The sequence below is a fragment of the Phaethon aethereus genome (genome assembly GCF_964289735.1).
Source record: "Phaethon aethereus genome assembly, chromosome: 25".
NCBI lineage: Eukaryota > Metazoa > Chordata > Aves > Phaethontiformes > Phaethontidae > Phaethon > Phaethon aethereus.
The window spans coordinates 2,495,403-2,522,852 of NC_138601.1; the positions used below are offsets into that span (position 1 = coordinate 2,495,403).

Here is a 27,450-nt window from a genome sequence, read left to right on the forward strand (position 1 = left end):
TCAAGGACTTTTTACTCCCCATAAGGCACCGAATGCCCCAAACCACCCTGTTTTGGCTCTTTGTCCGGAGTTCAGGGGCTGCTCCCTGGTCAGGGGTGGTGACCTGGCTCCCCCGGGCCCTGGGTTTGCCGTGCCCTCTGGGGTGGCTCTGCTTTCTGGGAGGCAGCAGCCGGGGCGGCTGGAGCAGAGGGTGCGAGAGCTGGTTAATAAACATGGTGGGGAGAGCGCGGTCTGTTCCGAGAAGCCCCTGGGTGTTTGCTCGCCAGAGACGTGGTGGTGTCACACAGTAAATGTCAGTCCCTAGGGAAGAGGGAACAGTGGGTCCTGCAGCTATCAGGTATCCCGTCACCCAATAGCCAGCAACATCTGGGTGTGTTTTTCTATTCCAGGTCGTGTTTAAATATGGCAATATTTGTCAGGGGTGAGCGGAGCAGCTGGCACCCCAGCCCAGCACGGGCTCTGCTGCCTGTTAATGGTGATGCTCTACCCCTGCAGCGAGATCGGTGCAGCGCCGTGCACCCGAGCCCTGCCCATCTCCCGCTGCCCTGCTGCCTCTCTAGCTCTGTCAGTAACAGCATGGTGCTAAATCAACGTTTTTTATGTTGCAGCCAAGCATGGAGATGCCAGGATAATCCAGTCTGCGCGGTGCCCCTGAGGCTTGGTTTGTCCCCGATGGTCTCTGGGCATTAAATGAGGCAGAAGGTTCGTGGGGAAGGCAGTGCGTGACTCTCAAATCCCAGGCTTGGCGAGCACACGCCACGGGCAGAATTACAGTTGCATAAGCAGCTCTCAAATATCAGCCTGGCATTTTTCTAGCTTTCAGATGCCTGCGTTTGCGACCCAAAGCAGCGTGACACTCTGTAATTTCCAAGTTCCTTTTCTTTTTTGAAAGAGAAAAAAACCCCTTCTGTTCTCTTCAGGGTGGTCCCTTGTCCACCCACCTTACCCTGAGCATCACCAGCAGCGTCGAAACAAGTGAAACAACTTTCCTTGATGGCACGTGTCCCGCCGGGGCCCTCCTGACCCCCGCCGGGGTGGTTATGTGGAGAGGACCTTCCCAGGCTGGTGGGTGAGCGGCAGCCCGGGGATCCTGCCCGCGGAGCCGGCTGCTGGCCCGTGGCCCGGGCTCTGCACTTCGCTGGGCAGCGACGTGGTCGAGAGAGGTTTTAAGTGACGGCTGACTACGCTGCTAGCGTAGGTAAATATTCCTTTTCAGACTGAGTTGATGGAAATCAAATTGATGTCAATCAAAGTAAATAAAAATTGATTTTATTTACTGGAGCTGGAACTGCTGAGTTTCGCTGAACCCATTTCTTAAAGATGAGGCTGAAGAGGTCCAGGAATACAACCCAGTCTGTCTGCCTGACCATCCTGCTGATGGTGGGGATACAAATCAGGGCAAAACACAGAGCCTGGACTGTATATACTGAAATATATTTATTTACACTAATTGCATTTTAAATACAAACCTATCTCAATACAAAATTGAAACAAACCCTATCTCTAGGCTCCCTAGAAACGAGTCGAAGCATTTAAAATCAAACACTAACACTACTGAAATATTTATTTGCTTCTGGAATTTTAAAGGAAGCCAAAGCCCTGTGCTAAGAGAATGGCCAAGCGGCAGAGCGGAACCGGGGTTGCCGAAACTGCTTTTGACATCGGTGGCTTCCTCTCCAGGTGCAAAGAACAGATTCTCCTTATTTTTGTGTTATTCAGTTAAGTCAGTTGAGCGAGTTGTTTGTGCAGAGCTGAGAAAGCAGTCGGGAACTGGGAAGGCCAGAAAATTTGCCTTCCTCTTCCATTTCGTAACTGAAAACAAGGGATGGAGGGATGAGCTCTGCTAGTCCTAAAGTCTTGGCAAATGTGGAAACCGGGAACAGCCAGTTCACTTCTCTCGCTGTAAATATTCCTTTCTGTAGTTAATCAATTTTACAACTAAAACGTGTTTAAGTAACGTTTGTATACATGTGCATGCAACTGATTTGGGATAGTTTTATTTAACCAGTAAAAATCAACCTTAAAATGCTGTTTTTGTGCTATTTAGATTGAATTCCAGTTTTCCATGAAGGTGGCTTACTGGTAAACAAGAGCCCTGCTGAAAACCCTCTTTGCTCATTATTTTACCCTCCCTTTTCTGCCGGCTGTTTTGGGAAGCGGAGAGGTCCTGTCTGCCTCTCCTCAGGGCCCGAAATGTCGCGGGCTGCGGGGGCCCTGGGCTCTCCGAGGGGAGACAGACTTTCAGCCCCACAGTCCTTGTCACCCCCTTGTCCTGCCTCGTCCAGCTGAAGCCACCGCGCTGGGCTAGCCGAGCCTCTCCGGACCCCCCCGGGTGCCCAGCCAGCCCCGAGCCCCATCACCCGCACAGCTGCTGCCCCCGGGCCAAGACAGTATTAACAAAACTGATTAGTGCCGCTCTGTTCCTCTCCAGATGTTTTTTAGCTTGCCTTGCAAGCCCAGATGTGGCTGGGAGCGGAGTTCCTGGCCCTGGGCCCTGTCCTCCTGGTTCGGTTCCTGGCGATGGCCGGTGTCTCTCGTCCCACGCTGATGTCTTGGGACCGCGGAGGTTCCCCCACGCGTGGTCAGCGAGCGCTTCCCGGAGAACCTCGTGGCTGCTCTCGGCTTTACATCCCTGCCTGCGCGCGGGGCCCAGCCGTGGTGAAGTCTGGTTTCTAGCTAAGCTGGACCCATAAAAAGCTGCTCCATATTCCCAGGGCATCCCACTGAGACAGGCACCAGGGTTATGGGACGCCCTCGGACCGGGCACGGCAGGACGGAGCAGGATGTGAATTTACCCATTATCTTTATTAGGACTTGAAAAAAGCAGTGGACATTTGTGTCCCATGATTTACATCTTTCCCATAGGTTCTGAGGTCGCGTGTGTCCCTCACCACAGGGACGTCCTTGTGACATGGGCCAGCTCTTGCCTGGAGAGGAGCAAGCCTTGTGCAAGACTCTCTGGGCGAGAGCTGTCTCCCCAACTTTTCCTGTAGTCTTTGGGGAGAAAGAGGTGCTTTTGAAGGATCCTCCATCTCGGACAACAGCCAGCTTGGCCTGCTGGACACATCCATGGCTTGAATGCTAAACAGAGGCCCAAAATCCACTTCGCATGACATCCACATGGTGCTGCTCACCTCGGCTCCTCTGCCAGGTCCTTGCAGCACGGAGAGTGGCCATGCCTGGTCCTCTCCACAGGGGCGGTAGGGCTGGAGGAGACCCACCACCCATGCTGGTACTTCCATTGCATTAACCATGCAGGAGCTCATCGCCGTGGTGTGGGGCTGCCCGGGGTTTGGGGCCAGTTTGCTACCGGGGACACTGCAGGTGGCTCCTAATTTCTACATAGGCTTTGGGGGTTCATCAGCGGGGCAGTGAGAGTGACAGCCGGGGGAGGGCAGCCTTGGTGGGCACAGCCTGGACACGGCAAAGCGAGCACCCAAGGGCAGCAGGACCCGAGCTCCATGCAAGGCTCCTGGAGATGCTCTGCAGCCCAGGATCGCAGCCTGGGATCCAGGCGCCCGTCAGAGCCATGGTCCAGGGCAGGAGCCGGGGGCCCGTCCCTGCGTGTGCCGGCAGGGTGCTGGCAGGGAGCCATGCCGCCGGTGCCAGCAGGTGCCTGACCCTTCACTCCTCGCCTGGGTGCTCCCCGACTGTCCACTTGGCCTTCACGTCCCGGAAAGGAGTGATGTCCTCGTAGGTGGCCATCTGCTCCACCTCCAGGCCCTGCACCAAGAAGAAGGAGGTTGAGACATGGAAGGGGGACCATGGCTTTGGCCACAGCACATCTCCCCTTGGTAGCTCCAAGTGGGAACCCATCTCCAGGCTATTGCCCCAGAGATCGGGGCAGTTTCTGAGAGGGGAGAAGGTGGAGATAGATGGCTGGATGTGCTTAGAGCTTGGCTTGGTTGCACGAGCAGCTCTTTACGGCTGATGTGCAACAAACACTTGGGAGGAAGATGCCCTGATGCACCCTGCAGGGGCTGGTGGTACCTAGCAAACACCCAGCAAGAGCACAACCGGCTCTCTCAAGGCTCAGGTAGGTATTACAGAGGTATTTCTATAATTAATGCAGCATTACCTCATAGGTGTGGTCATCCTCCGGGCTTTCCTTGCCTTCACCCTATGGAGAGGAGAGTCACAGGTTGGGTGTCTTCACCAGCACCCACTGGGACGCTTTGTCCCCTGTCTCCCCAGGCCAGGTCCCACAGCTTCCACAGGCAAACCCACGCAGTCCCCCACACCCCATTTTAGATGCTCATTTCCCACTTCAGCTAGCCACGCTCCCAGGCAACAGCCCCAAACCCAGTGCCTGCCTGTCCCCATCCCTCGCAGTGTCCTGCCCGGGATGCAGGACACCACTGTGGGTACTGCAGCGGTGAAGCTGGGGACATCTCCACTGCTGGAGATGCTGTCACTTACTTTATCTAGGAAGAGGAGCATGGGAACACTGATGAAGATGACCAGCAGGATGGACTGGATGATGATGATGGCATCTTTCAGGGTGTTCCTGTTCTGGATCTGCTGGATGTTGCTGTGACCTGGGAGCAGCAGCACAGGGATAGCCCCAAGTCCCACCTCCATGCCAAGCTCCCGGGCAAAGGGGATGAGCTTGACATGGTTCGTGTGTCAGCAGAGCCGACTGCAGGGACATGGGTGACATGCCCTCCCCCTCAGGAGAGGTCAGAGCATTGCAAACTGCCTCTGGGTTTGGCATCAGGGATTAGCTCTGGGATGAGACACCTTGGGCAGGACCCACCACTAGCCAGGACCAGGAAAAATGTGATATATTATGGAAATGCAGTCCCTGGGATGTGTTTCTGTGGGATGGACATACCAGGGCAAGCCAGGGGAGTTATCCTGCTGCTTGGTGGCTAGCAATGGGCAAAGAAACCTCTGTGGTGCCATGGAGCATCTACAGTTGTATCTGAACGGATCCCAGTACCATGGGGAGTGGTGGGTGCACAGGAGCATGAGGTGGGGTTCATATGGAGGAGGAAAGAATGAAAGAAGGAGAAAGAGCATCTCCTGGGGTGCATGTAGAATGGGGAGCTCCCACTCACCCATGACTCTCAGCTCTGTCCCGCACAAGTGTGGCCGCTTCTTCTCTGCCATGAGGTTCTTGCTGTCGCACACGTAGATCCCGTTGTCCTTGTAGTTGATCCTGAAGATGGTGAAGTTGATGAAGTTGTCTTTCCTCTCGATGCTGTAGCGGGAGGTGCTGTGATCCAGCTCGTAGAAGTCATCACTGTCCTCCGTTGTTTTGTACCACTGCATGCTGTGGGGCTCCTGGGAGTAGCAGATGAAGTGGACAGTCATGTTCTTCTTGGCCGCCACGTAGCGTGGTTGCTGCTGCACCATGTGGCACCCGCCGCCTGCCAGGGAACAAGGGTGGTCACGGCGAGCAAGGACCTGGCGCTCGGGGAGTGTTGGAAAAACAGCCGCTCCCATGAGACGCACCCTGGGCGTCTCCCAAATCAAGAGCTTTCCATTTTGATGGATTATACTGCTTTTGAGCATTCAGCTTTGTTTTGGTGAATCATCATCATCTGGGAGTAGAAATCAGAGACTTTTGGTGAAAACATGCTTTTAATGGAAACTCCAGTTTTCTGTGGGAATGGCTTCACTCAGATACTTTTTTGCTGCTCCCACCCCTCTCTATGTACATCTCCTTAGTCCCAGCTCCAAAATTACAGTCCACGCTGGCACACACCACAGAGCCTTTGCTAGGACAGACCCATCTTTTCAGCTGGCTTCTCGCACACTTCAACATTTTTTGCATTTTGCTGTATTTTGTAGTTTTGCCCATGTTTTGGTTCCAGAGCTAGTGAATTTGAGGTCTTGTTTGGGTTGCAGAATTCATGCTTAATACCTCGTGGGTAGGAATGGCATAAATGCTGTGTGCATGACCCTGGTGCCTGGTCCCAAGCTACATCAAGGTCATGCAAAGTGCTCTGCAAACACAGAGGAAAAATGTGTGTGTGTGCTGAGGAAAGACAAAACGGATCCAGCTTTGCAGAGGGAGAGCAAGATGTAGGGCTGGGGAAATGCCATGGAGGAGGTCACAACCTGGGAATCACCTCTGTGATGGGGAAGGGTGGTGGGTGATGGACTTTTCCAGCTCTGCAGGGGACCAGCACCTTCGTGGCATAGCTGGTGGGGATGTGAGGGACCCCAGAGACATGTGTAGGGAAGAGCCCAATGGGTCTGAGAGGTTACCTGTGGTGCTCCTGTTGCTGTTCTTGTCTGCAGAGATCCCACCTGCAAGACAGAAGGGCCCTGAGATAGTGGCCAAGAACTCACGTAGGAAAAGCCCATGTAGGATGTCCCAGATGGGATGGCACGTACCGTGGGTCCCTCGTGCCCACTCCGTACGGGACGGAGCGCTTGGGACCATCAATCAGAGCCCCGCTCAGCGGACACAGAGCAGCAGAGATTTGGGTGCAAACCCTTCTATTTCCATTCCATCTCCTGAATTTTCTCTGAGCTGCTTTCTAGTTGACGTTCCAGTGAAGCCTGCCTTTGCTATTAATACCCCCCAGGCTGGCGCCTTTCACAGAGTCCAGACAGACACACGCCTCTTTCTTTACACTCTCCATTTTCTGAGTCAACCAGAAACACTTTCCCTGCCCGGGCTTCCCTGGCCTCGGGGCCCCGTGATGGCCAGGGCGAGTTCTCAGACGCTGGGACCACGCAGCCCCCACTGGACAAGAGCCATGGGACCTGCAATGAAATGCAGGAGGCAGGGTGAGGCAGGGACCCCCCAGCACCCATGGGTGCCCCTGTGCCCCTATGCCTCGGTTCCTCTTGCTGCAGCTGGGCAGGAAGCACCAGCCCTGTTTACCGCATCGCTTCAGTGCCCAGCTCCGTCCGCTTGACGAACACTCGCCAAACCCCACCGTGGGGAAGCTGGCACGGAGGTGGGGGCTGCGCCACGTTGGGGCAGCGGCAGAACTCCCCGCAAGAAGAAGAAGGAAGGTGCAATTCCCCAGTCTGAGCTTCGCCCCAACCCTTGCCCCCCTCCTGCCCCGAACAGCAGCCCGGCAGGGACCTCTTGGCTCAGCCGTGGGCTCCCCTCCCTGCCCCAGAGCCTCTTCCAGCCGCGGGCTGCCCTGTTCACCTCCAGCACCTACATCTCCGCAGGCAAATCCTCCCCTCCAGCCTCATTCCATTTTTTTCTGAGATGGGGGGATGCTCCTTGTCCGGGCTGCGCACTGGGTACGTGTCCCCGCCACCTGCGGTCCTGCCGGCCAGCCAGGACACGGGGCTTTGCTCTCCATGTTCTGCTGGTGTTTCTGAATGAAGCCCAGGCTGGTCCCTCACCCTGAAAGCCCTCACACCCCTCAAAGCCAAGATTTCCATTGCAGCCACGGGTGGGCTGAGCTTCCCCTGTCCTTCCTCGAAGCCACCGTGAGAGCCAGGATGAAACCCTGTGACCTCAAATCCGTGCTGGGCTTGCGTGGACACCCAACAGAAACCCTCTAAACGCCCATTCCCCTGAGGGCACAGGTTTCCCCAGCTGAGGGTGGGATCTGCCTCAGGTTTTTGTGGGTATCCCTGCACCGAGCAAGAGGAGTTGGAAGGGGATGGGAGCTGTGTCCTGCGTTTAGCTGCTGCTTCTCCATGGGGATGCAAAAGGGAACAGCATGGGATGTTCACACAGGGCCCCAAAATCACCCCCAAAAGCCTTTTTCCTCCCATTTCTCCTCCACTCCTGGGCACTGAACCCTGCAAAGCAAAGGGATGCGGCTTGGCCATGGCCTCAGCGACATGCCAGCCCCTGAGAGCAATAAATAGTAAAAAAAACCCAAACCAACCCCTTCTTTCCTGCCACCTGCAACCACAGCCAGGCAGGCTCTGCACCTGCCCTGCATCAGGCTCCCACCGAGGCCAGTCGGCCACCCCAGAAATCTCCCGTGCTGTGGGGTGAGACAGATGCGTCCCATCTCCACACCCCAACGGGAAGCAAAACCCGAAACCTGAGGCGGGCGTCGAGCCCCGAGCCCCCGCGGGTCCTCCTTGGCTCCGCTCTCTGGGGCTGGCTTCCTGCGCCAAGCAGGACTGAAAGCGGCAATCGCAACGTTTAAAACTAACGCATTTAAAGCCAGGCCTGGGTGAAGTCCCTCGTTGTGCTACGCGAGGGACGCATGCCGGCACATCGCCTGGGCGCAGGTTTCCGTGCTCTGAAAGCAAAGCCCGTGTTTGACACTTACCTGTGACCAGGGCCATCAGCCAGAGGTTTGCCTGGAGCACCCAGAGCCTCGTGCAAAAATCAGCCATCTTCCACTGCCAGCGGCAGGGAAGCATCCAGTCGTTGGCCCGTGCTTCTGCAAAACACAGCGGCCGCTCCGAACGGCTTGTGCTCCGTACCTAAAAATGGCAAAGCTGCCACTACGCGAGACGGCCCCTTTCCTGCTCATGTAAATCCTCCTCAATGGGGACTTTCCCCTCGGGGCCAGTTTTGAATGCGGCGCAGACGCTGGGGCGGCCGGTGCCTGCGCTCTGGGCACCGTCCAGCCTCGTGGCCCCAGGCTGCGCTCGTCATGGTGGGTTATTTGATGGAGGTGGCCACGACCAGTGTGGGTCTGCACCAGAACTGGAGATGAGCCCATCCGCAAAGCGCTCGGCGATGCAAAACCTGGGCTGAGCACAGGGGATGTGACCGGGGAGCGGGATGTGACCACCAGCACTGCCACATCCCTACGGGGGTGAAGGATGGGGGTTACCCCCAGGGCTGTACCCCAGCTCCACGGCAGCGTGGGCAGATCACCCCCAGTTTAGCCCTGCAGGTGATGGGCAGAGGTTGACTTTGGCCCAGTTGCAAGAGTTGGAACAGGGTGGGAAGAGGGGATGTTTGCAGGGCTTCTAATCTCTGCTCATCGAGGGGTGCAGTGGGATGGTTCCCCCAGTTCCCATTCCCAGCATCCCGGAGAGTCCCTGCAGCTGCCCTTCCAGGGGAGGATGAAGTCTGGAAGAGGAGAGAGATGGCCAAAATGAGGTGTCACCTCCCCGGGCGCCAGCCACACTGGCTCCTTCTCCACACCCCGTTTGCCATGACCGAGACCCATCTCCGCGAGTCCTTTGGAGAGAACCACTCCCTGGGGAAGCGCCACGTGGCACCCCAAGCTGAGCTCTGTCCCCCTCTGCTCTGGCGCAGAAATATGGTTTCCTTCCATGCCGTGCCCTCCGGCTGCTTCTCTTCACCGGCTGTGGGCGAGCACTGAACTGTAACTCCATGTGAAAAACACCTTTGGGTACTTTTCCCAGCCATGCTGGTCCCCAGAGCCCAGGTGTCTCTGCCTGGGGCCTCCCCAGACCTTCACCTTTGGCAGGTTTGGTGTTTTTTTTTGCTGGTTCTGAGCATCCGGCAGCTGCTGGGAGCCGGCCTGAGCCTCACGCTGTACGCGAGGGGACACGCAGCGAGAAAGAGGAGAAATAAGGGTTGCCAGAGAAAGACTGGCCCCAGGAGGGAAGGAGTGATGGCGGGAGAGGTGCCGTGCCCCGGCAGAGCAGGCGGGTTGTGCCGCGCGCGGTGCGGTACGCTGGGGCCGTGCCCTGGGCCTTGCTGGAGAAGCACAGCCCGGCCGTGGTGTCCCGGCAAGGCGAAGGCCATGGGGGACGCCCATCGCTGGGGGCCAGCGCAGGGGCTTCTCTCCAGCCCAGATGGGTGAGGCGGGGGTGCTGGAGGCGCCCGGGGAGCCCCGAGAGGCAAAACCAGGAGGAGGGCACAAGCGGAAGAGTGTGTGCTGCGACGGTGGCCATACTCCGCCGCTGCGCTGCCTGCAGGCCCCTCGGCGCCCTCAAACGGGCACAGACCCGGCCCAGAGGGGCTCGGTCTCCCCGCGAGGTCCCCTGTGCGTGCGGTAACCTGCGACAGGGATGCAGAGAGACCTGGTGTTCTCGCGGGGAGGGTCCTGCGTCCCCACGTCTCCTCCCCCGGGCCCCCCCGGCCCCCCGGCCCACAGCGCGGGGCCCGACTGTGCCCCGTGGGCAGAGCAGGGCTGCTGCCAGGCAGCTGCGCCCTTCCCCAGCCCTTTCCTATTCATCAGGGCTTGGGTTTCACCGCTGTCCTCTCCCCTGCCACGGCGGGACGGGCACGGCGGCTCACGCCACCTCCCCCCTCCAGCCCCTTGCCTGCGCGGGGGCCGCGATGCGCAACTTGAATTACGCCAGCGATGGCACGAGCTGTTCCAGCCAGAGCGAAAACACGGCGGCGAGGCCGTGCCATGGTCCTCAGGGACGTCAGCGGGTCCCGGAGGTGGCTCCTCCTCCAGCCACACATTGATGAGAAACCTTCACCCGCCACTGCCTTCGCCCCATGATGCTGAACTGCTCCTGCATGGCCAGTGGGGCACGTTTGGCCCCACAGCACCTGGCACAGGGCAGCTCAGGGGGTCTGCACCTCCTTCAAGCCCACCTCTCTCCTCGGTTGAGCCTGCAGCAGCATCTCCTACATCTCCTGGGGTTGGGGCTCATTGCTCTGAGGCTCCAGGTCTCCAGGGACCTTGCCCGCAAACAGAGCGGAAGCTCCAGGGTCTTAGCTGGGAGGCAGCACAAGGGGTCTCTTAATAGAATCACAGGATCATTAAGGTTGGAAAAGACCTTCGAGATCATCAAGTCTAACCCCCAACCCAACACCACCATGTCCCCTAAACCATGTCCCAAAGTGCCACGTCCACACGTTTTTTGAACACTTCCAGTGATGGTGACTCCACCACCTCCCTGGGCAGCCTGTGCCAATGCTTGACCACCCTCTCCATAAAGAAATTTTTCCTAATCTCCAATCTAAACCTCCCCTGGCGCAACTTGAGGCCATTTCCTCTCGTCCTGTCGCCGGTTACTTGGGAGAAGAGACCAACCCCCACCTCACCACAACCCCCTTTCAGGCAGTTGCAGAGAGCGATGAGGGCTCCCCTCAGCCTCCTCTTCTCCAGACTGAACACCCCCAGTTCCCTCAGCCGCTCCTCACCAGACTTGTGCTCCAGACCCCTCCCCAGCTCTGTTGCCCTTCTCTGGACACGCTCCAGCACCTCAACGTCCTTCTTGTAGTGAGGGGCCCAACACTCAACACAGGATTCGAGGTGCAGCCTCACCAGTGCCGAGTCCAGGGGCACGATCCCTGCCCAGCTCCTGCTGGCCACACCAGTGCTGATACAGGCCAGGATGCTGTTGTGCAGGATGAGACCACCAGGTCCTGCTGAGGATGGTAGGTCCACCCAAGGCCATGCAAAAGGGCTCCCTATATCTGCCCTGGAGCAAAGGGAAGGGATATTTACCCCTCCTGGGGGCAGAGTAAACATTTCTCCCTCCAACACACACCAACACATTCCATATTGTAATAATAGACCATTTACGGTTGTTTATTTTAAGAAATGTACAAAGAAAAATGGCTTTAGCTCAACAAATCCTGCTCTTTGGCATTTTTTCCCATTACTGACGACACGTACGTACAAGCAGCATTGACTGTGAACCACAATCTGGGCTGGAAACTGCTGTGCCATGGATGCTTCCCATGCAAACACCATTTAAAGTAGCTCAGGCTCCTGTTCCAGGGAGCATTGCCCTACGCAACATGGAAATGAAAGCACAATGCTATGGGATGAGCAGAGCGACCCGGGCTCTGCCGCCTGGCCGACAGCACGTGGACGCAAGCAAGCTCAGCACCGCTGCTGCTGGCCAGCCTGAACATGGGGCATCTGTAACGGCTTGGCACCAAAAAACAGCCCAAGGAAAAAAAAAAAAAAAAAAAGACAGACCCTTTGGCTTCAAGAAGCAGCCCTTGTTTATAAGTGGAAGAGGTTTTGGTTCATGTTTGTTTTGATCTCATGAGGCTTTTTTCCCCTTTTGAAGGCAGAAAGCGGTCCAGAGATGAACTCAGGGCCTTTTGCACATTTTCTTGATTTACTTTCCTTTTGCCCATCTGTGTAAAGAGCAGTAAACCCCTTTCCCTCTGGGAAAACCCTCCTCTGCCAGGAGGTTTCCTGGTGAGGACCTGCCTGGCCCCACCAGGCTCTGCAGACACCCCAGCACGTGCCGCTGGGTCGTCCCCAGAGCCCTCGCCAAGGGAAGGATGCTCCGCACGAGTATTTTGGGATTTATACACCAGTGGGAGCATTCATTACATTAAGGTCCCCCAGTGCTGGGTGGCCGATGGGATTTAAGGGACCCTGTTGAAGCAGCTCACTGCAAGGACCGTTCAAAGACCTGCTCCAATCCCCGGCGATGTGTCTCGTTAATTAACGCCAACCAAGAGCGCCACAGAGGGACATTTCCATTTGCTACGGGGCTTGAAGAAACCCTAGAGGTGGTTTTGTTACAGGGACTGGGGATTCTTGGAGGAGGTTCTCCAAACCCTACCTTTGTCCATTGCTTTCCTGCCACAAAATCTGGATGAAACTGGAAAACAGAGAAGAAGCATGACTATAAATACCGTTTACATTCGTATCGCAGAGACCTGCATGGTTTATGATTTCAATGCGTATTCAGAGACCTTTAAAACCTGATATTTAACCCTGAGAACATATCTGCAGATGCTTTGTTTTGGCTATGCAAACAAATCTTTAAGACATAATTGCACTTTCTCTGTATATAACAAAAAAAAAAAAAATTCCATAAAGCTTATTCAAATATTCAGAAGAAAGGTGCTACTTTAAGACATTGGAGATTTTTGTTCACAAAACCTTATCTTTTTTTGTAATTACTCTTAATATTATTTCACTTGGCTCATCTTTCACTGGCTACTTGGCTGCACTCTGGAAGAATAATATAAAAGAATACCTCTTAATTGTGAAATAACATTAATAAATAATTACTTTAAGTAAAAAGACAGCCATACTCGTTTGTTAATGGCTGAAAAACATCGTTACCATGATGAAACCATTTCAAAACTAAAATGTTTCTCTTTCACCAACTATAGATAGATTTCACATTTAATTCTCCTAAGAAAAATATTAAACTCTTTGCAAGTGCAGTGAGCTGTAAAAACCAGGATCAGTAAGAGACCCTGCTTTGAAAGATAAGGTGTCTACTTGAAGTATCTGCAATAGCTCCATGACTGAGATCTATTGATCTGTGACGGAAGAGCTCTTGAAAAGGAGATAAAAATGAAATCTTTTAAGGCCGGGCGAGAGGTGGAAACCTCTTTCTGTTACACCAGCGACTCTTTCACAACACGTTCCTTATCCCACGCTTTTGCTTCTCCAGGAGCATCTTGAGTCTCTGAGCTGGGAATGGGTGCAAGACCAAAGGCAGGGGCTGTCTCCACACCTGTCCCACTGTTCCCATACATCTCATGCATTTTGGTGGCGATCAGACCTTCCTTCTCGGGCGCCTCCTCTCTCAGGGCATCCTCGTCCTTACTGTGCCTGTACATGTAGGATGCCTGCTTCACGGAGCGCCTCAGGAGGTACCTCCGGAAAGCCCTCTGGATTTTTGTAGCACAGACTTCCTCGTGTTTCCTTTTCAGAGTGGTGGTGATGGGTTCATAGGAAACCTTTGAGGGATTTGCGGCCATGAACTTCTCCTCCATGGTGGCCTTCAAGGCATCCATCTCTCCCGAGTCTCCCAGCACTTCCTTAGTCAGGGCAAACAGGATATCCAGACAGTGGATTTTGTCCCCAGCAACCATTGGTAGATCCATGGTGACTAGCTTGATCTTGTTTGGCTTGGGAATTTTGAGTGGCTCCTGTAAGGTGTCTACAAAGTCAGACAAGGTGCTGTACGCAATGAACTGGGTAGCATCAGGGTCAAACTTCTCCCAAGTTTCATAAAACATTTCAAAATCATCTTCGCAGAGGGGTTCGCTGCTCTCCTCTGTGGCCACGTTGAAGTTCTCCAGGATGATGGCAATGTACATGTTCACCACGATGAGAAAGGAAATGATGATGTAGCTGCAGAAGAAGAAGATGCCAATGGATGGATTGCCACAGTTCCCCTTTACTGAACTGCCAGGGTTTTCCAGGTCGGGGTCACAGTCGGGGGGACCGCTGTTCAGGATTGGGCTGAGGAGGCCATCCCATCCAGCTGATGTGGTGATCTGGAAAAGGCATATCATGCTGTTCCCAAAAGTTTCAAAGTTGAAGATGTCATCGATCCCCGCCTCCTTCTTTACATAGGCGAAGTTGGACATCCCAAAGATGGAGTAGATGAACATGACGAGGAAAAGCAGGAGGCCGATGTTGAACAGGGCAGGCAAAGACATCATCAGAGCAAAGAGGAGAGTCCGGATGCCTTTTGCCCCTCGGATCAGCCGGAGGACACGGCCAATCCTTGCCAGCCTGATGACCCTGAAGAGGGTGGGTGATACGAAGTACTTCTCTATGATGTCTGAGAGGACGATACCTGTGAAGGGATGAAGAGGTGAGTTTGCCATGCCCTGCAGCCAACACAGGGAGGTGAGGTGGAGCTACTCTGTTCCATCTGCGAGAGATGGGCAGGTACAGGGAGATGAGGCCATCCCCGATAGCACACAGCTCCCTGCTCCTCCGGTGGCAAAGGGAACGTATTAAAAAATAAACTCTGAGCACAGACCCAAAGGTTAATTGTTGGCCGCTCTGTTCCAGCAGTGCAGCCGGGCAACATGGATACAAGTGGAACCAAACACCAAGGAGGAGTGAGACACATCCCCAGTCCCACATCCAGCCTGGTGGCATGGGGTGGCCTCACGTCCCTCTTGTCTCAGGCTCCTGTTGGCTTGGTCCTGCCAAAAGGGTGGGTGTAAGGGGGTGGCCAGTGAGAGCTTGGTGGCTGTGAATCAGCTAGACCATTTCTCCTCTTTGTTATCTGGTAGGACCCCTGAGGAATTGGTGGAACCAGCAAGACTCACCTAGGATGGATAGGATGACCACCACAAAGTCAAAGATGTTCCAGCCGATAGTGAAGTAGTAGTAACGCAAGGCAAACATTTTGAGCACACACTCTCCGGTGAAGATGACGATGAAGACCAGGTTTATCTTGTAGAGGACAGATGTTTTGAGTTCACTTTGATCATCTGTTTCAACCATCATGGTCACCATGTTAAGACAAATCAGGATCATGATGGTTATGTCAAACACTTGCTTGGTAACAAAGTCAAACACCATCCCTTGAAACTTGTTCTGCCGTAACAGCCATGTGGGTGATGGTGGAGAGCCAGAGGTGAGGTGAGAACATGACACAGACACAGACAAAACAAAAGACACAACAGAAAGAGAAGAAGGAACCATATTTAAAAGGGTGTAAGAAACCTCAGGGTTGTGGCCAGTACACAGGTCTCAAGGGCCCAAGAGCTATGGGAGGAGGATACCCAGCACCTTGTAGGATGAAGCCCATCTGGCTACACCCTGGCCAGGAAGTGTAGGCACAGGGGACAGTTGCTTTCTAATTATATCCACAGCTAATGCATCAGAGCAAAAATAAACACATAGAAAAGGCCTCACTTGAGCAGGGCTCTCAAAACCAAACGCAGGTCACAACTCTGTGTGTATTGGCTGGACTAGTGTCCCTTCTAGGAATGTTGAAAATGAAGTTTTCCCTGAATCTAACTCCCTTCGAGGGAAGAGCTGGGAGCTGAGCTAAGAGAAAACCCTAATCCCTGCAGAAGGGATCTCCCCCTTGCTCTTGCCAGCAGACCCAGGGCTGAAGACCAGACCCAAAGGAAGTTGCCTGATGTGAACCTCTTCTGAAGCCCCAGTTTTTAGCAAGGTCCTGTCTGAAGAGTAGCAATGGGGAGCCAGGATTTGGCTCCTTGCCCTGGCAAATGGTCTTCCCTAGACCCTTCTCATTCACTCTGGGACAGCTGGTGGCTTGAAGTGCTCCCTCTGTGCTGCACTCCAGGGTGATTAACCCAACCTACCGATGGCCTGGGGATGGGCTTCTGGGGTTTCTTGGAGCCGAGCTTCTTCATGGCATTATAGTATTTCTTCTGCTCTTCGGTCATGAAGATATCTTTGCCTCCAAAGTATAAAGGGAATCACCGCTGTTAGTCTCGGGAACTCGTCTCTTCCTACCAAGCATCTCCGACCATGCTCCTTCCCACCAAGCCTCTGAGCCAGGCTCCTACCAGGCATCGCTTGCTGCACTGACTCAGTGAAACCTGCTTCCTCCCTACTCGCCCTTTTCTATGCCGCTTCCCCTAGTTCACAGCACCCACGGGTGCTCACCCCAATGCTGTGGGTTCCTCCTGCAGAGGCGAGATGCTGCGTCCCAGCCTGCTGCAGAAAGTGAGGCACCCCACGCCCTGCTGGGGCTCACCCCCTCATTGCTGGCCAGATCCTGCTGGGACCAAGGCAGCATCTCGGTGTGCTTCAGAGGTTGCTCGGCACAAACAACGTGCTCTGTGTTACCCACCCGCAGCCCGCTTCCCCCTCCAGCAGCCCAGGGGTGTCAGTCTCGTGCTGCTCACTGGAAAGCAGAAGTTGAGTCTCTCCTTGATGCATGGAAAAATGGTGAGAAAGGGTCATGGGGTGGGAAAAGAAAATAAAAGTGATGGCACAGGCACACAGCTGTGCCTGCCATGGCACAGGCAAAAGAAAACAGAGCCCCCCTTGCCTCTTTCCTCTGCATCCATAAATGAAATCCTCTATAAATGCTATGGCCAGGACACAAATGCCCAGGTGCCGTTTGTCCAGCTCTCCTTGTTCACTCTGCGGGAAGCCACCAATGGATACCTGCAATTCAGGTTGCAGAGGGCTTCTGGGGTCCATCCGAGCACCAGGCATGGTGGCCTTGTCCCCTTGCCCCATGACCGTGCTGGTTACCTCCAGCCTGGACAAGCGCTCCAGGAGGCAACAATGGCTCCAGGACCCCAAAAATACTTATCTTTTTCTTCTGCTGGTTGAAGTTGTCAATGATGACACCAATGAAGAGGTTCAAGGTGAAGAAGGCACCGAAGATGATGAAGATGACAAAGTAGATGTACATGTAGAGGTTGATCTCATACACTGGCTGCTCTTCAATCTGACCAGGAGAGATGGGAAACGTGAGACTAACCCTCTCCAGAAATCATGTCCCCAGGGCCCCGAAAAAGCGGTCACTCTATCCAGACAGAGCTGTGGGGTGGCTGCTCCAAAACCTTTGGCAGATGTTGTGTGGGTTGAGTGGTCCCTGTGGGAGCAGCCATGGGAAGGGACATCCATGTGACACCGGCTGGGGAACAAGGATGTGCTGACCTACAATCCCATGGCATGGGCTGGGGAATAGGAAAGGATCACAGAATCACAGATCACTAGGTTGGAAAGGACTTTCAAGATCATCAAGTCCAACCATTAATCCAGCGCCACCATGTCCCCTAAACCATGTCCTGAAGTGCCACATCCACACGTTTTTTGAACACTTCCAGAGATGGTGACTCCACCACCTCCCAGGTGCAGCCACATCAATGAGCAAACTTGAGTTTCTTCCTGATAATCATCTTTTCAAAGGCTGAAATACAGTCAAGAGGGCAAAGGAAAAGTGGTTTAATTTGTGCCACGCCAGCACACGGGGGTGGCACAGCCTGGCAGCCTCAAAAAACACTCCTCATCAAGGGGCATCATTTAATTGAGCTCTACATGTGACTGGAGACATCCCAAGGTGTCACAGCCAGCTTCCCCCATTTTGAGGAAAGCTCTTGGCAGAAGAGAGAGTATTTTCTCCTGAAGCGACTTTGCCCTGGGTGCCTGGGGAGGAAGGAGCCCTGAGTGCCGGCAGCTGCAGCCGGGGTGAGCAGAGCAGCTGTTTCTGATGCTAAAAAAAGGCAACAAAACCAACACATTCGGGCCCATGGGTGCGCCGGGCTGACCCCACCACCGGGCACGGGCAAGCTTGCTCGGTTAGAGCAAGGTGGGAAGTCCTTCCTGCTGCATTGGCTCATGGCAGCATGTGCACACGTGGGCTGGCCTGGGGACGCTTTTGGGGATGGATCCCAGCATGAAACCCTTCAAAGCATTTTTTTTTTTTTTTTAATAACCCATTTAACACAAAGGTTAAATGGTGGCCCATTTATTGCTCAGGGCAAGCCAGGCACTTTATCCAGGCTGGGGTAAGCTCTCCCAGGTACGTGCAGGGCATCGTGTCACAGCACGGTGAAGGACAAGCCCTCCAAGCTGGAGCTGCAGGAGCAGAGCGGGGATTTGGGAGCCCGGTGTGAGGGGCAGGGTGCAGCTGGGATGCAGGTGACAGAGACGTGGGTGGCAGAAGGCACCAGAAGGGACACAGCCAAGGCTGTGCACCTCAGCAGGGGGGATGTTTTGGGCATTTCGGCACTCTTTGGCTCACGTCCTAGCCAAAGCTGTGGGTGGGATGCAGGCAGCACCCCCAGCACCGATGGGCAGAGCCAGAGGGGATGCTGCAGCCAAGGGGCCCATGCCCAGCCTGTGCTGAGCTCCTCCTCGGTCCCAGGAATCTGCTCCCAGCCTGCCGGGGGAACTGGCCCGGTGGGATGACCGATGCTCGCTGCTGGCTGTGAGACGCTGCTGCTTGTCCCCTCACCTCGCGCGAGTCCACGGCGGCATACATGATGTCCATCCAGCCTTTGAAGGTCGCCTGCAGGGACAGCAGAGAAGAACAGATTTGCTAGGAGGTATTTGGGACTAGGGAGGGAGGGGAGGGCGATGGGTACGTGTTTGGGGTTTAGTTTGGGGAGTCTAGTTCTGAGCAAGCTTGCTGAGCCTGGAGCTACAGCTTGTCCGTGGGAATGGCAGGAGAGGGACCAGGAGTTGAATCCACAAGAAAAATGCCCTGATACAGAAATATTGAGATTTGCACATGCACACACGTGCGCACGCACAAGCTCTTTTCTGTGGCTGAGGTTATCAGAGACTTCCCAAAACACTGCTGCAAACCAGGCTGGGAAAAGCAGCAATTGAGTCCTTTCCCCCAAAACAAAGTGCGTTTTCCCAACTGCGGAGCTGTGCCAGGGCCGGCTGCTTCCACCTCCGTAGCCCTGATTTCTGTATCACTGCCTCTGCTATCTGCTGGATCCCGATCCTGGTGAGGTGGGGGGTGACCCGCATCTCTTACAAGCTTTTACTGCTGATTTGTTAAACAAAAAGCCTGAACATCTTGTTTCCTGAATCTGATGGAAAAACAAATCTGAAGAGGAAGCTGAATTTAAAGCTGGTTAATTGATGGGGTTATGCTCTGATTCTTCAACCCCCAGTTCCCCTGGATCTGATGATGGGAGTAACCCCAGCCCACCCAGTAACAGAGCCCACACCCATATTTTTATTAAAATTGTGGTGAGCAGTTCCTCTTCTGCTTGCCTGGCTCAGCTGCGGTGGGTTCGGTGGAAGCATGGCTGTGTTCGCCCACTGCCCTGCAGCGAACACACTCACTCTTTTTCCAGTCGTCATCTTCCCCATGCAAAACACTCGCAGATGACTACTACAGCAGACCAGACTTTTCAAATGGGTAGGAGGAAAAGAGAGGCCTCCCCTCCTCACTCCTGCATCCTGTGCTCTGCAGCGGACTTCTTGCAGCTCCAGGCTTGGTGCTACCTACACTCACCTGCAGTGGTTCCCTGGTGACACCTTCCCCCCTCATTTTCTACCCTGTCCCTTTCCTCCTTGGCTCTGCAGGGTTTGTTTTTTTTGGTGTTAATACCAATTTTGGAGCTGAGAAGCAACTAAGAGGCCCCATCTGGGCATCAGGGCAGCATCCTGCTTCAGCCCTGACGCTAACCGTGCTGCCCTGCTACAGTGATACATGTCTTGGAGGGATGGCAGCTGCTTTCATTACATACCACCTGCAGCAAGGAGAGGTATCCCAAGCCCACGTTGTCGAAGTTGACCTTGACATTGACCCATCTGACCTCATTGGTGTAGAGGAGGGCCATGCAATCATTCTTCTTGTTCACGACACTGATGTCGAAGAGCTCCCCTGAGGTGGTGTTGATGCATCGGTAGTACTTCCCCGCAAAAAGGTTCACCCCCATGATGCTGAATATCAGCCAGAAGATGAGGCAGACCAGAAGGACGTTCATGATGGAGGGGATGGCACCCAGCAAGGCGTTCACCACCACCTGCAAGGGGAGAAAAGACCTCGGAGGACCTGGCTAGGGAGCCAGGCTAGCAAAGATGTGGACCTTCATGTCCCTGTGCCTTACCCTCCCCAGTAGCACCAAGTGGGCTCAAACTGGACCAAAGGTACCTTAGCATTGGTCCCACTGATCTGGAGCCCTTTGAAAACCAACTAGGATGGGTCCCTGATGTTGGTGATAGGCAAGGGGCCAGGTCTGCTGAACGGTGCCGTGTTGCATGTCTATGTCAGAGCCAGCAGGACACGGGGGAGGCACCTACCCTCATGCCTTCAAATCTGGACAGGGCACGCAGTGGTCTCAGAGCCCTCAGTGTCCGCAGGGACTTGATGGCTCCCAGCTCAGAGTATCCCAGCCAGTTCGCTGTCAGGCTGATAATGGAAACCTGGAAGGAACAGCCGAAGGGATTAACAGCATCTCAGATGGAAACACAGCTGAACCATGTCCCTGCAGCTCCTGCCCTTCCCTCTCTCCTCAGCACTCCCTCAAGGCTGGGCATCATTGCCTTGTCATGGGACACAGGGACTGGCATCAAGTGCTTGGGTCCCTGGTGACAAGCCACCTGGAGGATGTCTCTGCCTCTTGAGTGTGAGAGGGGAGGTGATGGAGGATGCAGAAATACTGCACAGGAGGGGTGGTCTGCTGTGTCATGGAGCATTTGGGAGACCCTATGTCCCTTCGCATCTCTACTGGGGTCTGGTAAAACAGCATGAGCTTGTTCTTGGCTTGAGCATAAAACAGAAAGGGTTTGACAGGGTTTCTGCAACCAGGGACAGAATTGGCTCTTCCTGCGGAGGACCATTATTCTAAGCAACGGTCTAAGCCCTTGTTCAACAGCCACCCCATTGTCTTTTAAAATACAAGTATGGGTTCATTTGCAACAGCCTGCAACAAACTCCTAATGCTCCCAAATCCTTTGGCTAAGTATGGCTCTAGAGGTGATCGTTAGACAACACTTACATCAACGATGAGGAAATCCAGCCAGCACCATGCATTGGTGAAGTACACCTTGAAACCGTAGGCCACCCACTTGAGCAACATCTCAATGACGAAGATGTAGGAGAAGACCTTGTCGGCATACTCCAGGATGGTGCGTATCACCCTTCGTTGTTCAATGTAGATGTCCTCAAAAGCCTGGAAGAGGCACAGAGCTACGTGACAGTCATTCTTCCATGAAACCCGCTGCACGGCTTAGTGCAGCCGCAGCCATGCCTGCACTGGCCCTGCTTTCCTAGGGCTTGGGGAAGCTTGAAAAATCAAAAGCCTAACTACAGGTGGCATTTACTGGCACACCTGATCAGCTTCTCTAACTCTTGTTTGCAAGTCCTTGTTGGCTGTGCGGAGCAGTGTTTGTCCTAAGGCAAAGCTTCACTGAAGGAAACGTCCAGCTGCATCTAATTCTGACCAGTCTGAGCACAAGTCAAAAGCCAGGATACCAACCTGCACCTTTGGATATCCTGGGAGTTTTGAAAATACTCTTAGGGGCTTGGGTTCCTGCTATGTCCACGTAGCACGTACAATGTAAGCGAGCAGGGGTACGGGCATGGTGACCAGGTGTTACACAGCTGTTTCAGCACAGCTTTCAATTCCGGCATTGGCTACAACCTCAGACATCCCCAAACTGCACTTCAGAGCGTGATACAGACACGTGAAGTATCTCTGAAAGCCAGTTTAGTCCCTCTGTCCTCCTTCCCTCTCTCTCTCCCCACTAAACTTGCAGAGAAGTTGATCTCCCCATTAACTGCGTGTATTTACAGGTGCAGCTGAGTTATATCCAGCCCAAACACTCCGAGAGGACCAGCAGGCTGACATACGGCTTTTTAGTGAGGCTGATTTAAATGGACGCCCAGGCGCGGGAGGGTGCACCAGTCAGCAGCTGCAAGGGCTGAACAGCAGAATAATAACCAGGAGTTACTTCATAAAGCTCCTGAGGGCCAGTTACGGAGGCAGTGAAAGGAGGAACAGTCCACGTAAAGCTAAAGAGAAGGTGCCGATAGTTCGCAGTCGACATCAAGAGCAGGAGGGGAGGCTGGAGGGGGTTGCAACCCCTCAAGCCCATGGTCTGCAGCCCATGGCGTGGGGATGACGGTGCCGAGGCAGGGCTCCTGGAGGGCAAGGGGAGGAGGTTTAGATCCCCTTGCAAGGCTGTACCTTGGGCAGACCTGAGCCAAATGGGGTGTTAACACAAACATCTGCTCACAGCCGTGTTACTTTGCATGGGAGAAAACCAGGCGATGCCCAGAGCCGCCGGTGCTGCTGCCTAGGACCTCCTGTGTTCCTGGGCTCCCACCAAACTAGGGAGCTGCTGCAGAGCAGATGGGACAGGGCGAAAGGTGGGACCTACCAGCGCCCCACTGCTGAGGAGGATCATGAAGACGATGAAGGTCTCGAACCAGTCATGCTCCACGATGCGGAAGCAGGTTCTCCGGATGTTCCACCATATCTTCCCTCTGTCACTGGTGATGTCCACGTAGAGGCAGGGAAACCTCTTCACACAGGCTGGGAATGGGACAAAGAGCCGTGGGTGACCTCCTGGCCGGGGCGTTTCCACCAACACGACACTGCGTGCTTTTATTGTCTTTTCAAACCCTCCTAGGTGGAGGTTGGAGCAGGATCCTGCCGGGTTTGAGGGTGTGCGTGCAAGAGAGGACCCCATGGGGACCATCTCCCTGGTAGTACAGGAGAATTTGGAGTTTGGGCTAAGCGAGCCTGGGGGGCCATTACACTGCAAGAATTGGTGGTCAGTGGCCCCTCCATATTCACCTCCCCCTCCCCCCACTGCCCCCGGCCCTACTCGGTCCCTCACCTTCGGTGAAGCACTCCTCAGGCTCATTGCTGTCCTCGGCCTCGTCCGCCACCTCCTCCTCCTCCGGCGGCGGGGGCTTGTAATCCACGGTGCTGCACAGGGACGACGCGTTGTCACTGGAGAGGGGATTCTGCAAAGGGAGAGGAGGATTCAGGCTGGGCTGCCCTGCAGAAGGGATGCTCCTGGGCTGTGGCTGCCTCCGGCCATCTTCTGGCTGCTCCTGCCCCGACAGATGAGGCAGTACCAGGGGAGCCAGCTGGTGGGACCCCCTTGCTTGGAGGCTGCTCCAAGTCTGTTTCCTATGAAAACACAGCCCAGAGTGAAGCTGTTGAGTTGTCCAGGGCCGCAGACCTTGGAGCATCGTTGGTACCTGAGCTTGCACAAGCTTTGCTTTTCATCCAGGTTCAGAGGAGCGAAAGGTCCCTGGACCCCAGCCTTCCTCCTTGCACAGCAAGTCCATCTCCCATCCGCCTGTACCATCACCTCAGGCTGATTTTCTCGCCTCCTGCTCCTCTGTATGCCCCTGTCTAGGAAACGCTCTGCCAAACGCCCTTTGGTACAATGAGACCTGCAGAAACCTGGGCAGCCACCACGGCACTTCTCACGAATCCTGCTGGCTTGGGTCGTGCCGAAGGGCTTTCAGGCTGAGGTTCACCCAAGTTCAAAACTTGCATCCCAAATATCTCTTGCCGGCTCCATCCCACTCCACAGCTCAGCTTGGCTGGCTTCCCAGACACCACTCAGCAAGGCCCGGAGGGGCTGATAACAAGAGAAAACCTTGGCAAGCCCCTGGGATTTTTTTCCTCCTTTTTTTTTTTTGGCTTCCCGAGAAGACTTTCTGCAGCATTTGAGGAAAGAGCAGATCCCCAGACTTGCCTGTCCTACCTGGGAGTACCTGAAAACCAGAAGGTCTTGGGTGGTCATCTCCAGTGCAGGATGGTGTTGGCTTGTGTGAGAAGGAGATAATCCTCCCCCAAGGTTGCAAGTGCTTTCAGTAGTGAATAAAGTACCTACTCCGTCCTCCAACAAGCCAGGGAAGATGCCCGGGGGTAATTTGAGGTGCTGTCATTGCTGACAGCCTCAGGGCCCACAGCCACATCTCTAGGAGAAGACATTGCTTTGGGGGACCCTCGCAGCCTGGCTACTGCGTGCTGGGGACACGCACCGCATTGCCTTGAGGAGCGGGACACAGCAGTGGCGGTGGCACGAGCTGTTGGCTGGTGGCTCTGCAGGAGCAGTGGGGCCACCCTCCGCTGGGGCTGGGGGGGCAGGAGGGGCAGGGGGATTAGGAGGACTCTGCGTGGAGCCAGGCAAGCTGTGACCCTGGGGAACGACACACGGAAACCATCTGCCTCCAGGACAAGACTTGCAAGGGCACGAGGTGCGGATGAACCAGCCCAGCGGCTCTGGAGATCAGGGGAAAGGTGCCCAGGGAAGGTCCCCTCGAGGAGGGGACAGGGATAACTCTGCTGGTCCCACTGCATGGTCCCCCAAACCTCATCCCTGGGGGCTCCTGAGCCCTCAAACGCCTGCGACCAGCAGGTTTGCAGGGAAATTTCCATCACGTACCCGGTACAGCACCGCCAGCCTGGCTGGGTGTTGCCACCCAAATCCAGGGCTTTCCTCATCCTTGCCAGCACGGACCACCAGCATTCAGTGGTGCTGTGCACCGAGACTCACCCTGTGACCCCCAAAATACACAGCACTTGACGATACTCCTGCGACGTACACAGCCCAGCGCATCTCAGGAGACACCACCCTGCCTGGCTGCATGGGGGTCTGAGGCCAAAGGCCCCCGGGAAGAGCCCTGAGCCACAGCACTAGCTCTTTGCGCAGCCATAGCACGCCAGCTCTGCTGTTCCCGTCACGTCCTCGCCGCTTTGCGGTGCGGGAGGTAAATCAACCAGAAGATGCAGAAGTGCTCGAGGACAGCAGCCACGCTGCTGTTATCATTTCACCCTGCAAAATATCTCTGCCTCGGAAGGGAGCTGCTCTGGAAGGGGGAGAGCATTTATCAGCATTTTCTGAGCAGCTGATTTGGGGAAAACCCCCCAGTTTGCAATCGTCGGGGGTGGCCCATGTCCCCGGCACGAGGCTGTCTGCCGGGCTTTGGCTCCATCTGGAGCTAATCAAGGGCATGTGAACGCACCGAGCTAGCAGCAATCTTCTAGCAGCTCAGGGGTCCCACCAATTTGCACCCGATTCCTAATTACTAGGCAGTCAATTCACATGATGACCGCCAGCCTGATGCCCACCTCGCCTGTTTGGGCAAGGGCCGGGTTGTTAACGCACCCCTGGTTAACAGTCGCGCTCAACACTCGACTGAATTTAGCCACCAAAACCAGCGGCGATGGTGGGGTGAACTGGTACTTAGTGGTTGAGAGATGCTGTTTGCCCCCCGCACATGCGGAGCGGCCGGGGAATAGCTCTTCAAACAGGGGCTCCGTGGAGGGTGTTGGAGCAAGTGCTGCCAGACCCCCGCTGAACACAGCCCCACAGCGCCGGAGCCATGCCGGGCCATGTCCGACAGCTGCGCACCGAGGACCTCCCGCCACCGCCGGGAAGCACGTCACGGTGGCGGGGAACTGAGGCCCGCGGGGACCCCGCAGGCCGGGCTGGATGCGTCCCCCCGCGGCGGCCGGGTTGGCATCAGCATCGCCTCTGTGCAGTGTGAGCGTACGCCCAGCGTGCACGGCCTGGGGGTACTGGGGATTGGTGCTACAGGACCGCACTTACAGCAGGAAAAACGTGGGGACAAGTGCCAAATCTCAGCCCTCCTGCTGGCAGCACGAAGGGGAACAACAACAGCAACTCCCCTTGCCCCTTCCCTTGACCAAGGTTCTCCGGCAAGTTTGTCCCTTCCGAGCGCAGCAAGCAGCGTGTTTGCGGTGGGTCACAGCGAGCCACCACCTTCCCTGCCATCCTCCTGCTGCAGCCCCAACTGCTGAAAACACCCTGTTTTTCCAGCTAAAAAATAAGATATATAAATAATCACGATTGCCCCCTCTTCTTGCACTGTGCCCCGAGCAAAGCCAGGTCCCTGTCACTGTGTGGCGCCTGCGGATGGGGAGGGAGGAGGATGGCTCTGGGCTTTTGGGAGCCCTGGTTCGTTTTTCAGCCCCGCATTGGAAAATGCAGCCCAGCTGCACGGCTGCCTGCTGCCCCCGCACACTGCCCCGAGCAGCACTAGCTGGGACAGAGCTCCCGAAGCCTCCTCGGCTCCTGGGCAGGCGCGTGTGCCATCAACAGTGATGATAACCCCGGGTCAGAGCTGTTCTATTGTCCGTACAAAACCCCTTTCCAGATGGATGCAGTTGCTCGTCTCCACTGCAGCATCTCCGCTGCCCTGTATTTCCCCAGGACCTTGGTGCGACCATGTTGTGAGCAATAATTTCCCACCAGACTGTCACCCGCCTTTTTGTGTCCACTCAGGTCTTCCCAAGTTCCTTGTCTCGCATCTCCGTGCCAGCCTCCCAGCACACCAAGGCGACTGTCCCGCGAGCCTAGACAGTCCTCTCCGCGCCTTGGCACAGCAACGCTGACATCAGCTGCCTCGTCAGCTTTGGATCCAAAATGCATCACTGCACGTTCACTTGTGCTAAGCTCCTCCATCTAGTTTCATACCCTCCCTGATGATGATGCTGCTTTCTGAGGCATTAGCAGTGGATCCAATGCTAGTGCCATCAGCAGATTTCCTGGCATCAAATTCCTCTTGAAGATCTTTAACCCCAAACGGAGCGCTTTGACCTTTGCACCCGTGGTGCGGTGGGTCCCTCTGGCATTAGCAATAACGCCGTAGCCTGCCCCAAAACAGGCCAAACCCCTGCTTGGACCACCCCTACCTCCAGCTTACATTGGGAAACGCCAGGTTGAAAAACCCCAAGTTTGGCCCATGCCACACATTGTGGAAAAGCTAAAAGCAACCAAACCCAGCGTCATTCTTTGGGCAGCACAGCAAGAATGGGTCAGTCCCAGTTTTTGGGTTGAAACCGCTCCACCCACCTTTCTTACCTTGGCGTCTTCGGTGTCGGACTGGGTGCTCGTCTCATCGTACAGGTCAGACTCCTCCGAGGCAATGGGCACTTGCACCGTCAGGTTGGGGTTGTTAATGAAATTCATATGGTCCAGTTCATCCATAAAAAAATGCTCTTTGCCAGCGACTCCATCCAGGTACTCTGACTTGGGCTCCTGGCCAGTGTCCACATGGTTTAACACAGAGTTGTCCCTCTTACTGGGCTCTTGCTCTTCCTCTGGGGCCACCTTCTTCCCCTTCCACAGCCTGCGGAGCAGCATGAGGACAGAGGTCTTTACAAAGTCGATCCCCTTGGTGATCCTGCCAATAGCGATCTGCAGATTGTTCATCTCTCCATCATCATCAGATGCTGCCAGGCTATCGGCGCTGAAGGAGCTCAGCAGCAAAGCTAAGAACAGGTTCAGCACCTGGAGGGGACAAAAGCAAATACCAGCACTGACGTCCGGCACCGACAGTGTCCCCACAGGCTGGAGCAGTGAGGACCAGTCATGTCTGTGGAGAAGACCCTTATGTTGAACGTGTCACGGGGCTCCCTCCTCCCGTTGCCCAGCTCTAGGGACTGCAGAGATGCTAACCCCATCTCCTGGAGGACATGGATGTGGTCACGGTCCAGCTCCTCCT

At 55.1% G+C, this 27,450-nt stretch overlaps 2 protein-coding genes across 2 annotated transcripts in view; both read right to left on the reverse strand.

Annotated features, from left to right (window-relative positions):
- Nucleotides 1–3,320: 3,320 nt before the first annotated feature.
- CD79B (CD79b molecule) lies at nt 3,321–8,399 on the reverse strand. The gene is made up of 6 exons (XM_082010690.1): nt 8,211–8,399; nt 6,217–6,258; nt 5,061–5,372; nt 4,420–4,538; nt 4,079–4,120; nt 3,321–3,723 (listed from the first exon to the last, which is right to left on the reverse strand). Exons 1-6 carry the CDS (start codon nt 8,302–8,304, stop codon nt 3,625–3,627), a joined length of 708 nt encoding a protein of 235 aa, XP_081866816.1. The 5' UTR covers nt 8,305–8,399; the 3' UTR covers nt 3,321–3,624.
- A 4,745-nt stretch (nt 8,400–13,144) lies between these two features.
- The window catches only part of SCN4A (sodium voltage-gated channel alpha subunit 4), a gene marked incomplete at its 3' end in the record, with an annotated part of 32,712 nt that continues 18,406 nt past the window's right edge, over nt 13,145–27,450 (reverse strand). The window contains exons 15-25 of the mRNA XM_082010421.1: nt 26,808–27,236; nt 22,797–22,926; nt 22,335–22,489; nt 20,951–21,124; nt 20,253–20,375; nt 19,697–19,975; nt 18,445–18,498; nt 16,791–16,932; nt 15,830–15,927; nt 14,822–15,092; nt 13,145–14,337 (exon numbers count right to left, since the gene is read on the reverse strand). Coding sequence (XP_081866547.1) covers nt 13,145–14,337; nt 14,822–15,092; nt 15,830–15,927; nt 16,791–16,932; nt 18,445–18,498; nt 19,697–19,975; nt 20,253–20,375; nt 20,951–21,124; nt 22,335–22,489; nt 22,797–22,926; nt 26,808–27,236 — 3,048 coding nt within the window. The remainder of the gene's footprint in view (nt 14,338–14,821; nt 15,093–15,829; nt 15,928–16,790; nt 16,933–18,444; nt 18,499–19,696; nt 19,976–20,252; nt 20,376–20,950; nt 21,125–22,334; nt 22,490–22,796; nt 22,927–26,807; nt 27,237–27,450) is intronic.